At 35.3% G+C, this 14,249-nt stretch overlaps 1 protein-coding gene across 1 annotated transcript; it reads right to left on the bottom strand.

The window, feature by feature from the left end:
* Window positions 1-5,338: 5,338 nt before the first annotated feature.
* LOC103435422 (probable BOI-related E3 ubiquitin-protein ligase 3) lies at window positions 5,339-7,038 on the bottom strand. The gene is made up of 3 exons (XM_008373813.4): window positions 6,733-7,038; window positions 6,240-6,615; window positions 5,339-6,116 (listed from the first exon to the last, which is right to left on the bottom strand). Exons 1-3 carry the CDS (start codon window positions 6,786-6,788, stop codon window positions 5,484-5,486), a joined length of 1,065 nt encoding a protein of 354 aa, XP_008372035.2. The 5' UTR covers window positions 6,789-7,038; the 3' UTR covers window positions 5,339-5,483.
* Window positions 7,039-14,249: the final 7,211 nt, after the last annotated feature.

Here is a 14,249-nt window from a genome sequence, read left to right as displayed (position 1 = left end):
TTTGGATGTGTAGTCGAGCTCTTACTTGTTAATGTGCTAAAAGAAAATGACAAAGTTAGTTCTAAAATGTGCCTTTGTGGGGCCTTAGGTGTAGGCCTTGAGGCTCGTAATCAAAACCAACTAAGTGTTAGGCGTGTCACTGCTATCTCAGTATAGCAGATGTAGAACAAAAGTGTTTTTAGTCGATTACTTGTGCCCCAAGTTACTCGGACTTCTTTTTATCAAAAGATTGTCGTGGATGGGTTAAGTCCACATTAAGTTCTTTTTCTTGCATTGCAAACAAGAACTTTTAGTTCATAGTCTTGTATGTTCAAATGAAGGGAGTCCAGGCCCTTTTAATGCTTTTGCTTGGTTCTTGATTGATTTTAATGATAACATATCCATTAAACTAACCAAATCCAGATGCAAATGGAACTCTTAAAATAGGAAAAATGATGGAAATAACTTGAATACATACTGGAGAATGCATTAAGTAATAGATCTACAAATTTAGAAAACAAACAAAAAGTGTCGGGCAAGATTTCACCTTGTCTGTCAAGGTTGAACCTCTTGCAATCACTTCTCTTTGAATTAACATGGGTTTATATGCTAAAAAGGGATGAATGGTAAACAAGTTTACACAAGGGAATCGATACTACACCATTAAGGGAGATAGCAGAGCTATAAACTGGACAAGAGATAACTTGTCGCTAAAAATGACTAAATCTGGGTTGATTTCAGCTTTTGAACGCAAATTTGGCTTGAGAGCAGAGTTTGTATGTTTGTTTGTTTGATTTGTTGAGTGTCTTTATCTCTGGGGCCTATTCTGCCTTTTATAGGCCAATTAGCCCGATTGTTGTGACTTTGCTCTTGCCCGAAAACATCTGAAGGGTAGTAAGTTATTAGCTTTTTACTTGGAATGCCACTAGAAAATGTTTTGTGGCTGGTAGTAGGTTAGTCTTCATCACTTGTCACTTCAATGGTAAGCACGTGGCTTGTATCATGGTTGAGAAATGCTTCACTTTGCCTTTGGGCTTGGTGCTTAGCTCGGGCAAGTCCCCTTTTAGTTGGCATCCTTGGGCTTTCCTTCATCTAGGTCCAATGTTCAAATATTAACCCAAACATAATGTATGAAATACTACACTTGATCTTAGCCAAAATGTCGAGAAAGGTATTGAAATACTACTTAAAGTTCGTTTGTGACAAGCAAGATTATTATGTGTGACACGGTAATTACGTATGTGGGTGTGGATAGTGTTATGAGTTTAATAAGATAGTAAAATGTGTAGAGCGTAGATGTGCATGTGTTGCAATATGGATAAACTTCTATGTACTTTATACTCGACTCAAGAACTCGAATCTCGGTATTATACAAGGATGTAGCTAGGTTGTAACCTTCAATATCCTACAATTCTCATATACCCCACATCCATAACAAGAAAAAAAAAAAACTCGATACATTAATTATTGGTTCATTATTTTGATCACTCTTATCGCATCTTGTGACTTATCATGTGAAGAGAGAAACAATGATACCAAAGCTGAAAAGTTTCTCTGCACGACTACTTTAGATAGAAGGTCACTTTAAAATTATTGGTCGTATCACAAATAAGTGGATTTAACCTAAAGTCTATCTTGTGAAAACTCAAACTACCAACATTGTTAACTTAACCATTTTTAATTCGATTATAGCCTCTTCAATCATTTTTAATGAATCCTTACCTCTTGTCGACATCTCTAATGGCGCGTTTACTAATCCGTAATCAAATTGAGAGGAATTGAATTGAGGAGGAATTGGATTGAAGAGGAATTGAAATGAGGTGGAATCAGAATCAGATTCCTGTTAAAATTGTTTACTAAAACTGTCTGGAATCGGAGTAGGAATGATGTTGAATCCATATAAGTTGTTTACTAATTCACTTCAATCGGAATGAAAACTAGGTTGATTACTAAATTGCCCTTACATAAATAAATTATTTTCATACTAATTAATTAAATTAAATTCTTAATTAAATTTATATAATAAAATTCATCTATATAAAAATATATAAATAGGTTTTATTTATTTATTAAAAGATGGTAGAAATGATGTTGAATCCATATAAATTGTTTACTAATTCACTTTAATCGAAATGAAAACTAGGTTGATTACTAAATTGCCCTTACATAAATAAATTATTTTCATACAAACTAATAAATTAAATTAAATTCTTAATTAAATTAATCTATATAAAAATATATAAATAGGTTTTATTTATTTATTAAAAGATGGCATAATGAGTGTCAAATGAAGGGCAATGTTGGGATAATAAGAAACAAGTGAGGGCATAATTGGTAGAAGAAATCCATTCCGGATTCCTCAAGTGTCAAGGAATTGAAATACCTCCCTCATGTAGGGAGTCCAATTCCTCCAAAATTAGGAGTTGGATTCCTTAATTCGTGTGGACCCCACATGTATTTTGATTCTCCAAGATTACGTAAACAAAGGTGTATCCCGTATTCGGAATCCAATTCCGTAAATTGATTCTGATTGCGGGTAGATAAACGTGCCATAAGTGACGAATGTTGCTGAATCCTTAGGCCTGTTTAATGGTAATTTTTTATTGTTGGACATTTAGCTCCGTTGTCAACCAAAACAAAAATGTAAAACAAAAAAAAAAAAACAAAAACACAAAAAACAAAGGTCAAAATATAAAAAACGAAGAAATAAAAGTAAAGGTTAGACGATGCCTATTTCAAACTTGTCTTTTCCCATAGACCAAAAAATGGAGAGAATTATTGTTCAAAGGCCAAAGGGGCGGTATTAGCAATAATTGTTTTATGGGGCTCAAACAAAAATTCCAAATCAATTTGCTGTACTAGAAAATTAAAACACAATTAATTTTTTATTTTCTTTAGTATAATTGTATGTTGACCTTTTCTTTTGCTTGTCGTTTTGGACCTTTAATTTAGCCAACATTTCCAGATGATTGAAACTTTTATGTTGTTATTGACTCCGCGTTTTCGTAATTCCACTTGATTGATTACGTTTCTAGAATTACATAACAATTTCTTAATAAAATTTATTTTTAATCTTTTTACATGAAAATTAATGGTGAGACCATTAACTCATTCCTCATACGAAGCTCTACCACCATGGAGGAAAGCAAATATGTTGCTGCAGGATGTTTTTTTCTCCTTCAACTGAGTTGAAACATGCAACAAATTTTTTATCAAGATCATGTATTGTCTGCATTACAAATTTTCAATTAAAGAATATCGTACTTGATTTAAAAAAAAAAAAGAAGAAGTTAATGACAATCATGGTTTGGTTGGTGAAGTTTGTGATTGATTAAATCTTAATTAAAATAGGTTAATTAACCACTAATTTCGCCTTTGCATAAAAATATGCAAACATGCTAAACACAGCAAAGCATAATGTCATCGACCCAATTATATAACTTGCGTATAAAAAACAAAATCATATATCGGCATGTAAAATCAGGTACGTAATTTCCTGCTTGAATTTTGATTTTTTATGTGGTAGGACCCCAAAAAATAACATTTAAAATATTTGGGCAGCATAATTTTAATTTCCAAGGGTCCCACAAAAGGTGGTGACTGGTGTGAGTCATGAGAGGGGGAATGAATAATTCACAATTCTTTCCCACACTGCTTATCTTATCATTCAATTTATTTTCCCCACATCTTGAAAAGGAAAACACCGCCCACGCATCACGTGCCCCTCACGTTCTTCATAACCCCATGTCCAAGTAAGTACAACCTCATCTCTTAATTATTATAATTTTCTAATTTTGGCAAACCCAATTTTAGGGTAATGTTCCAATGCTCGATTAAATTATATCGACTTAACATGTTAGACGTTTCAACGAAGAGAAAAACTGAACCCTTATGACTTACGAAACTATTAGATGCGTCGAATCAATACAATTCTGCTGATAGGATGATTCACATAGTGTTATAGTGGATAATCGCTATGATCGGATCGGTTCTGATGAAATCGAATCCTTGACCTAATTCATCACCGTATGAGCTAGCCCTACAGACTGAACATCTAGACGGAGGATCGTACCAACCTACACAAAGGTGGACCACTTTTGGTTACCAATTTTACCCAAAAACCCACATTTATTTCTCACCTTCCAATCCAGGGCGGGCCGCCTTTCACTAGGACACCCCCCACATCTTTTCCTTCTGTACCCTAAGATTCGTAGCTGTAATTCCAAATTTACCCTAAAAAAAACCCAAGTAATTAGCAATAAATAATTAAAGGGAAATAGGAAAACAATAGGGGCAGGCAGGTGCCAGAGGGCAATGTGATTATCTTGTTGTCGCAATATGAAAGGGACCAAAGAGAGAGGCACATAGTAACGTTCGTAGGACTCGCATCGTTCAACCATCACCAGGCTTCGGGAATCCCAACTGTTTTTATTGTGTCCTCGATATTTTTGCTCATACGTCGTCGTCTCGGTTACGCAACAAGAATATGCTAATAGTAATTGGATTGTGCCCATGATGTTGCCCACTCCTGGACTTTTTCATCCTTTTCCCCAGATTTTTACCCTTTTTTATATATGTCCCCATTTTTATTATTTATTTATTTACACTAAGCCTCTTATTATTTTTTTTATTTATTAACTTTTCAGAAATAGTGGCCCGTTGCAGGCAGTCATGATGAGTGCTTTTGCCACAGCAACATTTGCGCGCGCACGTTCGACGTGTCAGCTTTTGCCTCACACCTGTCGCTTTCTTCTTTCCCTCTCTCGTTGACCCCACGCTTCGGAAGTCGCGCGTCCCCGCGACCCACCTCCGTTTCGTGTTACCTAGTTGGTCTAGAAAGACTAGCCGCAGCCTGCAGGGGTTGATCGCGGCGGGATCCGCTGATAAAAAAAAAATTAATAAATTTTTTTTTAAAACTTTAAATTTTAACGATAAAAATAAAATAAAAGTTAAAATGAATAGTAATATGATTAACTTTTAATGTAAAAATATAATTTTTCGTTAAAATAAACACTATCGAAAATATTTAAACAAAAAAAAAGAAAGAAAGACTGAAATACGTACAAACGCACACATCCGGCCTTTGTGCCATAAACTCTGAAGTGCCGTCGCTAACATGCGCATCAGCATCGCTAACGTGCGCGTTATGCTAAAATGCGCCGCATTAATCCATATTTCTATCCAAAACTAATTGTTCAATTAAAAATCCAAAAGCAAACAAAGATCGAATGGGTTGAAATTTGCACTCTCCAATCTATTTTTCACCGACAACTTGTTTTGGGTGGGGTGAAATTTATACCTTAAAAAATGAATAACAAAATAATGCAAGCATTCGAAACCAACCTATGAACCTCAAAGATTAATAACAAAATAATATTAAAATTATAAATTACTCACAGTAAAAATAATAAAAGAAGTTAAGAGAAAATTGGGGGGAAAAAAACAAATTTCTAGTGATTAAAATTTGTATTCTTTTTTCTTTTTGGAGGTGAACTTAATTTGATCTAAGACATGTTAACATGCACACTAGCGTTCTTGGTGGATTTACAGATGGGGCAAGTATGCAGCGATGATCCGCACACCGTACACAAGCAAAGGTGCCGGCAAGGCAAAAGCAACACGCAGGCCTCCTCCTTCCCGCAACTCCTGCACCACCTACTTGTACTCGACCTGCATGCCCTGCTTGTACCTTCATCCCCGACATGCGCCTCCGCAGCCTTAGCACTAGTTGTACCCTTGACAGTGCGCCACCCGTCTAACCCCACGACTCCGTCGTTTCGACCCTCGTCCTCGCCGCTGCTTCCGCAGCATGACTGGGCGTCGTCCATGAGCGCGGCGGCGTTGGCGTCGTTTTGCCGGTTGTCGTCGTCCTTGGCCTGGTGAGCCAGGACCTGCTCGAGGTTGGTTCGGAGGGCATTGGCGGTGGCTTCGTTGGCCTGAGCCAGGTCGCGCCATATTTGATTCTCTACGCACAACGACTTGACGCGCTCTTCCAGCGCCCAATTCAGCTTCCCCATTTTTTCAATCTCTTCCTCTTTAGCCCTCAGCCGCTTCGCCATCCCGACCTCAATCGCCTCCATTATCCGCCGCGCCTGCCGCTTCCTCTTCTCCTCGACTTCCAATCTCACCTTCTCCATCTGTAAAATCAAATAAACGCAATCCAGATCAATAAAACCGAATACAAAGATACCCATCGAATAATCAAACGCCAAATCGGTCCAAATCCGTCAAACATGTATGCTCTGTATTTGGGTACGTACGTGTTGGGAAATGAGACGGTCGACGTCGAACTGCTGCTGCTGCACGTGCAGAGAAATGTCCTCGCCGAGAAAAGAGAAAGGGCCGCAGTTTTTGTAGTTGGTTAACGGCGGAGCCGGGTACGAAAACGAAGGGCTGATGCCGTTGGTAACAGATTCTCTGGACCGCTTTCTTGGGAGAGGAATCGGGACGTTGTAGGTGAGGCCACTGTCGGATTTCATGGTGGAGGTCTTCGGAGGCATTATGGAATCGGCGATCACGGAGTTGTACGTCGGCAGCAGAGCCTCCGCCGCCACTCCTCCGGCGGATAACGGCACTCCGTACCCAATCTGGGTATTGTACAGATTTCCGTTCCCCTGAATCGGATTCATCATGTCCCTGTAAAAAAATTAAAAAATCGCACCAAACCCATCAGGCTTTTTCCCGAAAACATCAATATTTAGAGACCCAGGTGATTAAATACATAGAAGAAAGATGAGAGATTGTGAAAAGTACCTGTTGGGTATGAGTTGGGAAGGGAAGAGATTGAGATGCCGGGCTTCAACAGCCATGATTTTAATGGTGAAAAAGGAAGCAGAAGGAAGCAGAAGAAAGCAGACGAAATAGAGGAAACGTTTTCTTTGGGTTTGCAAATTGGTGTGTCGAGATATGTAGAGAGAGAGAGAGAGAGAGAGAGAGCGAGCGAAGCGTTATGGAGTTTGGTGGCGGTTCTTGCTTGGATTTATATTAAAAGGTTTTTGGTGCCTATAAAGAGAGAGAGAACAAGAGTGAGGAGGAAATGAACAAAAGGGCATACAGTAGAGGTGGCAAGGCTGGACGGTGGGGTTTATTTAGGGTTTGGATTGGTTTAGAAAAAATACAAAATTAAATTATAAAATATTAAAAAGATACAAGTTTTAGAGAGAGAGAGAGAGAGAGAGAGAGAGAGAGTGAGAGTAAAGATAAAAAGTGGAGAGACAGAAATTATGGTGTTTTGACCGTTTTGTATATTGGATGCCCGTTACCAGAAAGACCCTTCTGTATTCTGCTTGTTTTAGAGTAAATTGTAGTAATGTTGTTTAATTTAACTTAATTGGAGCAATGGTCCTTCAACTAAAAATTCATTACTATTGATTCCTCAATTAAAAATTCATTACCATGTATCCTCAACTTTAATTCAACTAGAGAAATGGTCTTTTAACTTTAATCCAATTGTAGCAATTATCCTTCTAATATAACTCGTTTTAACAAAAAATTTGATATAGTTGACGAAAATAACTATAATTACGTTCTTTGATGAGTTGAGGGACCCTAATTATATAAATGGTTATTCTAACATAACTTATTTTGACTAAATTGATGAAAAAGACTATAGCTGTATATTTTGATAAGTTGAGGGACTAATAGTAATAGATTTTTAATTGAAAGATTATTGCTCTAATTTAATTAAAATTAAGGAAACGTTGTTACAATTTACTTTCTACTTTTACAATTTTACTTGACTCCTAATTTGCAACCAACACAGTAACAGAGATGCGGTCAGTCCGCAAATTCAGCGATAACTGGGGGGCATATACGGAACGCCAGCGCCGCGTCTTTCTGTTTTTCGTCCTCCGCACAGAAATAATTAATTACTATTTATTTCCCGTGATTAACCAAGTGAAAATAAAGAGGGGAGAGAAAGTAGAGAGAGAGAGAGAGTGATGACAACTAACACTGTGGACATCTGCCACGCGGCAGTTTGCCCGCTGAGGCCTGCAGGAGCGCCACGTAGGCACCTGTCTCCTTTTACTTACAGATTCTCTCCCTCCTCTTTTCATCACTTCCATCTCTTTTTCTTATATTTTTTATTTTTATAAAAAATTAATATAAGATATTAACATAATTTAATTATGATTGTTCAAATAAATAAAAAAAAAGAAAAAAAATAAAAGATAATCCTACTCTATATATTCAGTGAATTCACAACCGTAACTGCGGACGTGTGGGGCTGGTTAGGCAGGGAACACGACAATTGCTCATCCCTCCGAACGCGTGCGAGGGGCCAGCGTGGACTCGTGGGGCCACCGAACTGACTTTGTCAAGCAATAAAGTTTAAAGAAATAAAAAATAATTTTGATTTGATTTAGGAGATTAAATTAATTTAATTAAGGCGTTGGGAAGTACGGGTGGTACTCCTGCGAGGGTGGGCCCATTTGTCAGTTTTATTTATTTATTTTATTTATTTTTTTATTACTTTGGGGGAGACCTACGGCCTACACAGCACACTCAGGCGCATCGCATGGATACGTTTCGTTTTGTTTGGTTCGGCTTTGGACTGTTTCTGCCACCTGGACACTATCCCCATTTGATTACAGTCTATTTTCCAAAAAAATGATCATCCTCGAATCATTTTGATGAGAATTCCGTGCATTTGTTCGTCGTATATCATGCATCACGTGATTAATTTTTTATCAAGTACTGTTTATATTTAATTTTAAATAAAAATATATATACAATAATTTCTGATCGCACGATGTACAATAAACATATATGATTGAATAATCAGGCGAGGATCCTCCTGACATTTTCCAAACCCCTAAATGGGCACAAGAGGGTTTTGCTAGCTGCTTGCTCCTCCATACTCACTCTCCTGCAACCTCCCTAATCGACTCATCACACCCGTCCAATTCATTTTAGTCTTGATGAGGGCATGTCTGTGACTCTGTGTTGTCAATGCATATGCGGGTAATTGTGAAGCGTTGTGAATCAACTTCATCTGAATTTGTGTAAGTGAATCTTAATTTTCATTCAAAAACGTTTATGTTGTCAACGCACATGCGGTAATTGTCACATTAACGGTAATTGTACTCGTGCGTGTCAAGGTTTTCATGAAGTATAAGCAATGTTGATGATGTTTTACTTTTGTTCGTCATTGTATTGTATATGTATACAAAATGTTAACTGACTTTCGCACACGTGCATTGGCAAAAGTTACCGCTTTACTTATTAATGAAAATTATATTTATAATCAGATACATTTATCTTTTTTAACATACGTTACGAAAAAATTTATTCATACTCTTAAGATCAAAGTGACGATACTTGCATGATATAATATGGATTTGGATCCTCCTGAGCCCAAGGTGAGGATTCTCTTGACCATAAAGTGTGGACCGTTGGATAAAAATTCAACGAGTATAATTATTATAACTTTAAAGGGATCATCTGTTTGTATATCCAACGGCCCATACTACTTGATCTGGAGGATCCTCATCTTAAGCTCATGAGAGGATCCAAATCCATATAATATGATAGGACTTCACATAAGCCCTTACATTAAAGTATTGGGATTCGAATATCTTAAAATGTATAACAAATTTGACAAACGAACAAGGCTTCGTATGATAAATCATGTAATGTTGACGTCTCTATAGGTATAGGGTACATTTTAAGCTTTAGGGGCCTCCTCTAATTTATCGGTTTGGTATATACAGACCAGTTATACCTAACAGTATGTAAAGCTCCTGAACATTAATTTTTAGAATTTGACAGCGACCAATAAAATTACTATATATATATATATATTGTAGAAAAAATTAGAAAAAATTAGATTTTTGTCAACAGTCATGTACGAGATATTAACTCTCACTCGAAAGAAAAAGAACCGTTGTACCCAAAAAACTCTGTCCCGTCCCTCTGGACTTTATACATATACATCAACTTGATAGATGATAACTTGATAGATGATGATATGATTTCATGGTATTTTTTTTTTGGGAGACTTTTTGCTTTTTGAGGATAATCTGGATATGTATTATTGATGTTCAAATGTTCATTTTCTACAAATGTTAGTGCATGCATGCATCAAATTATTGGTTCCGTAACTAACAAAAACAACCGAATTATTTGTCGCTTAGTACGTCTCGCATTCTTTCTGTGAAACATGTGACACTATTTTTTAGATTATCTAATAGCCATGGATTAATGGTATCAATCCCATCCTCTGGAATCTTATGATCCAAGGAAATCGTGGTTAATAACCTTTTAAACTTAATTTCACCATCGATGAGAATTAATACTCATTTAAATTTTTTTTATTTTGTTTTCTTCTCCACTGTTGGATCTTCAATCAAAATAAATATTTATTTAACGTTTGTAATTTTATTTTCTGCTCCATCGTCGGATTAATATTTGATCGTTTGGTCACCATAATAATCTTAAATCTAAAGGAACCAGATTGCTATGGACTTGGATATTTTCTCATTTACTATTTTCTAAAACTTAAACAAGAATATTTTTTTAGTACAACGGTATATTTTACACTAAGGTGAGGGAGAGTTTGGCCAAATCACAGGATGAGCAACCTAATTTGGTATCGAATTCGCCATTTACGAGATTTAAACCTAAGATCTCCCACTTACAAATGAAGTGAAATACCATCAGACTATAGTACTGAGTGACAAACAAGAATTTACAAACCAATTAGAATTAATTTTCCGTTTCTAATCATTAAGCTGTATTTAGTAAATATCCTTCTTATTTCCCGTCCATTTTAAGCATGGATCTTGACCAAATCTAAATTTGACAGCGTGACGATCAATCCCAACTAATTTTTGTGATTTTTCAAAGTTGATGCTCCATCCGATAAAATCAGTATAAGATTGGTAGAAACTAGTGGATAAAATTTGTTCCGTTTTAGACTTATCCAGGTTACACTTTAATTACTTGGGTGTTATTTCCGCATAATTGTTAATTAGTAGTCAAGTTTTGTTAATTTAGAAAATAACTTGGCTGCTAAGATTCGATTAATAAGGATACAACTTTGTAGGTGGTCACGATGTTGACCCTAGAGAAAAGCATGAACATCCCAATCATAGTTGATGGACGCTCATAGGTTATATAAAGGGAAATACGCTTGCTAAATTTTAATTTAGTCTCGTATGTCATGTTGTTACATTTTCACTCTAAATTGACGAGAAAATCTACGGTGAGAAACTTCATTTCACGTAATAAGATATGTGGTTGAAACATACCATATCTTACAAAAATTAGTTTATTTTCTTTATTGAGTTTATGAGTATCTAGTATTTACTTATGTTTCAGTCATTCAAATTATGTAACGCATTGTATGTTTAAATTCTAATTAGTCTTTCGAATTAATCACCCTGCCATGTGAAATTACAATTCCTACTTCATTTTTATTCAAGCTACAACCATAAAATAAGTACCCAAGAAAAGGAAATGTTATCTTGTGGCATATTTAATTATGTGACTAGTTAACACAACTGAAAATATAAAATAATTGCAAGAGAGAATCTCTCGTTAGACCGCTTATAATAAAAAGATAAACTCTCATTCAAAGTTGATGGGTTTTGCTTACCAATTTATCTCACGCCCTACTCTTCCTCCACATCACCTAGATCATGCCATTGCCACCTTTCTTCTAAGTTGGGCAAAGAAAATTAAATGTGTAAATGATACAAAACCCTAGCATGCTAATATATACGAAGAGATAGCTACTAGCTTCTAGTATAGATATAGGAAATGAACACATAGCTAGGAAACATGCATGTAATATATAAATATTTATAATTAATATTCTATAAACTCGGTGGTCATTGAACTAATCCTCAATTAGTATCCAAACACACACAATAATTTGTCTCCACATGCATCTATCCCTTCTTGAGTTATCTTAGCCCAAGCGGCCATGCCCTACTCCTCTCTCTTGTTAATAGTTGTTTTTTTTTTTTAACAAACGATAATATTACTAAATTAAATTGTTAGTTATTAAAGAGAAGAGAGATCGATAAAAATTGAGCCAGCACAAAATTTATAAATATAATTATTTTATGTTATTGCGTCAAAGAGTCATTTGCCTCACTTGTTAAGAATTTGATGCTGTACCAAGATATAAAAGATGTACCTTTCCAATAAAAAGTTAAATAATGTTTTTTTTAATTCTGCATTTTATGAAGACAACGGGTGACAATTGCATTCATTATAGCCAACAATGGTTATAAATTATAGAATGATATATTAAATGTAAAATGTGTCACGACTAAGCGACTATATATATATATATATATATTTTTTTTTTAATCATTAACTGAATAAAAAATGTTCTTCAAGTCAGGTAATCAGGTATACATAATCATTCACTTTTAAATTCAATATTAACAGTGCACGTCTTTTTAGTGTTTTAATCTTCACTCTAGATACGAAATTGAATGGTGAGCGATTATAAATTATGGACCACCAAATCACCAAGAGAAAGATAATTCTAATTAGATAGTTTGTAATTTTTTCTAAGTACTTAAGCAAAGGGATGGAAAGGTAGTTTCAATCAAGGAGACAAAACGACAAACAGATCTGTCATTTAATTAGTGACCAAAAACTTCGCCGGAAAGTTAATAAATTAAAGTGGCCAACTAGCAAGGGTTCCACACCTTGATCCTGCACATAATCTTCATCTGCGGAGGATTTGAGGAGGCATAATCTGACATTATTGATAAACTTTTCTCTAATCTAATCTAATCTGTTGGTTTTTTTAAATAAGTACAGTAGTATTAACAATTAATTAACCTTGTTTAGTACGATTATAAAACGAGTTAATCAGTCTTAATTAAATAGTTTCACACACACCCACATGGGTAATAATATTATTTGGTAATAGTATTCTCTTTCGTAGCAGGGCAGGCCGTACAGACAGAGTCACAAGGCATTACTAGTTATGATATATACAGCATGGCATTGGCATGGCATCCTAATCTTCTTCGATTGTTTTCTCTGCCATAATTCAGGCTGCTTAACCACTAGAGTTTAATTTTAATTAAAAATGTTGGACCACAAATAGACACTAGTTTTGTTTTTTGTTTTTTTTTTTCCGAATAAAAGCTAATGAAAAGAATATAAGATAAGGCATAGCAAATCAAAATCAACTTTGGTGGTGAATTGCTACAGAGATATGTTTTTTTCAGAATAATCGTCACCTTGGTAGATCCTTCCATCAAATTTTGGTTGACCGCATAACTTGAGAGACAAAGTTTGTAGTTGATTCGATCATAAATATGGGCCATCATATGGATGTTGTACTTATTGTGATAGAGGTTTCCCTTTGACTTATAACTTTTTTACTTAACAAACCAAATGTTTAAATAGAAACAAGGTATTACTTAGTACTACGGTCTAGTAATATTTTTTTCACTTGTAAGTGAGAGGTCTTAAGTTTAATTATTGCCAAAAACGAACTTGAACCACATTATTATTAGCTCATTGTGAGACTTAGTCTGCTCACTCACCCCTTAATGGAGAGAATATCGTTTGTTAAAAAAAAAATTGAAACAAGGTAAATGATACAGATTCAGATTCACAGTTCTGATTCCAAATTCTCTTACAACATAATATTTTTTTTGTTTGAACACCTATCTCCATTTTGCTTTTACTAATTAATTTGGAAAACCTAGCTTGATCTAGTACTCATTATATTTATTTCGTTATTATCTAATATTCAAAAATAAAAATGCTAAAGTTAGGAAAAGGTTCTATTCTATTCGCCAAGAATTCGATCATACAATTAAACAATCGCTCCGAAACTTGATGAAATAGATAGAGAAAGATACCATCTCATGAACAAGGACATAGTCATTAGATGGAAAACAAAAGAAAAAAGAAGCATATAGAGAGAGTGATTCCCTGCCCACCTTCCCTCATCTTTCTCTTTCATAGTAGCTCTATTATTGCCAACCCAACTGCATCGATCGACCATACTTTGGCTTAACCACTACCCAAATCCAAAAAGCATGCATCAAAAGTAAAAAAAATACAACCAATATTATTACATTTTGATTGCTTTCTTGAAACAAAAGATATACTAAGTCCAAGGGCCAAAAGTATTCTCTCGGATTAGCTTAGCGGTCATGGTGAGTAGGGTGATGAGTAAGAGTAGATTAGATTCAGAATTTGAACCGCCAATCTAAGAAAAAAAAACTAATTTTGAGAGCCAAGATTACTTGAGGCGTGATATTATGATAAGGATTCTATACAAATTA

The sequence above is a fragment of the Malus domestica genome, chromosome 05 (assembly GCF_042453785.1).
Source record: "Malus domestica chromosome 05, GDT2T_hap1".
In the NCBI taxonomy this organism is placed as follows: domain Eukaryota; kingdom Viridiplantae; phylum Streptophyta; class Magnoliopsida; order Rosales; family Rosaceae; genus Malus; species Malus domestica.
Note: the sequence above shows the minus strand (reverse complement) of the source record. Positions and strands in the feature narration are given on the sequence as shown.

Excerpts from the sequence above, each read along its gene's own strand:
- LOC103435422 (XM_008373813.4), bottom strand. The coding sequence starts at position 6,788 with ATGGCTGTTGAAGCCCGGCATCTCAATCTCTTCCCTTCCCAACTCATA. Across the intron at positions 6,616-6,732 it reads TCCCAACTCATACCCAACAG|GGACATGATGAATCCGATTC; the intron begins GTACTTTTCACA and ends ATTTTTTTACAG. Across the intron at positions 6,117-6,239 it reads ACCGTCTCATTTCCCAACAC|ATGGAGAAGGTGAGATTGGA; the intron begins GTACGTACCCAA and ends TTGATTTTACAG.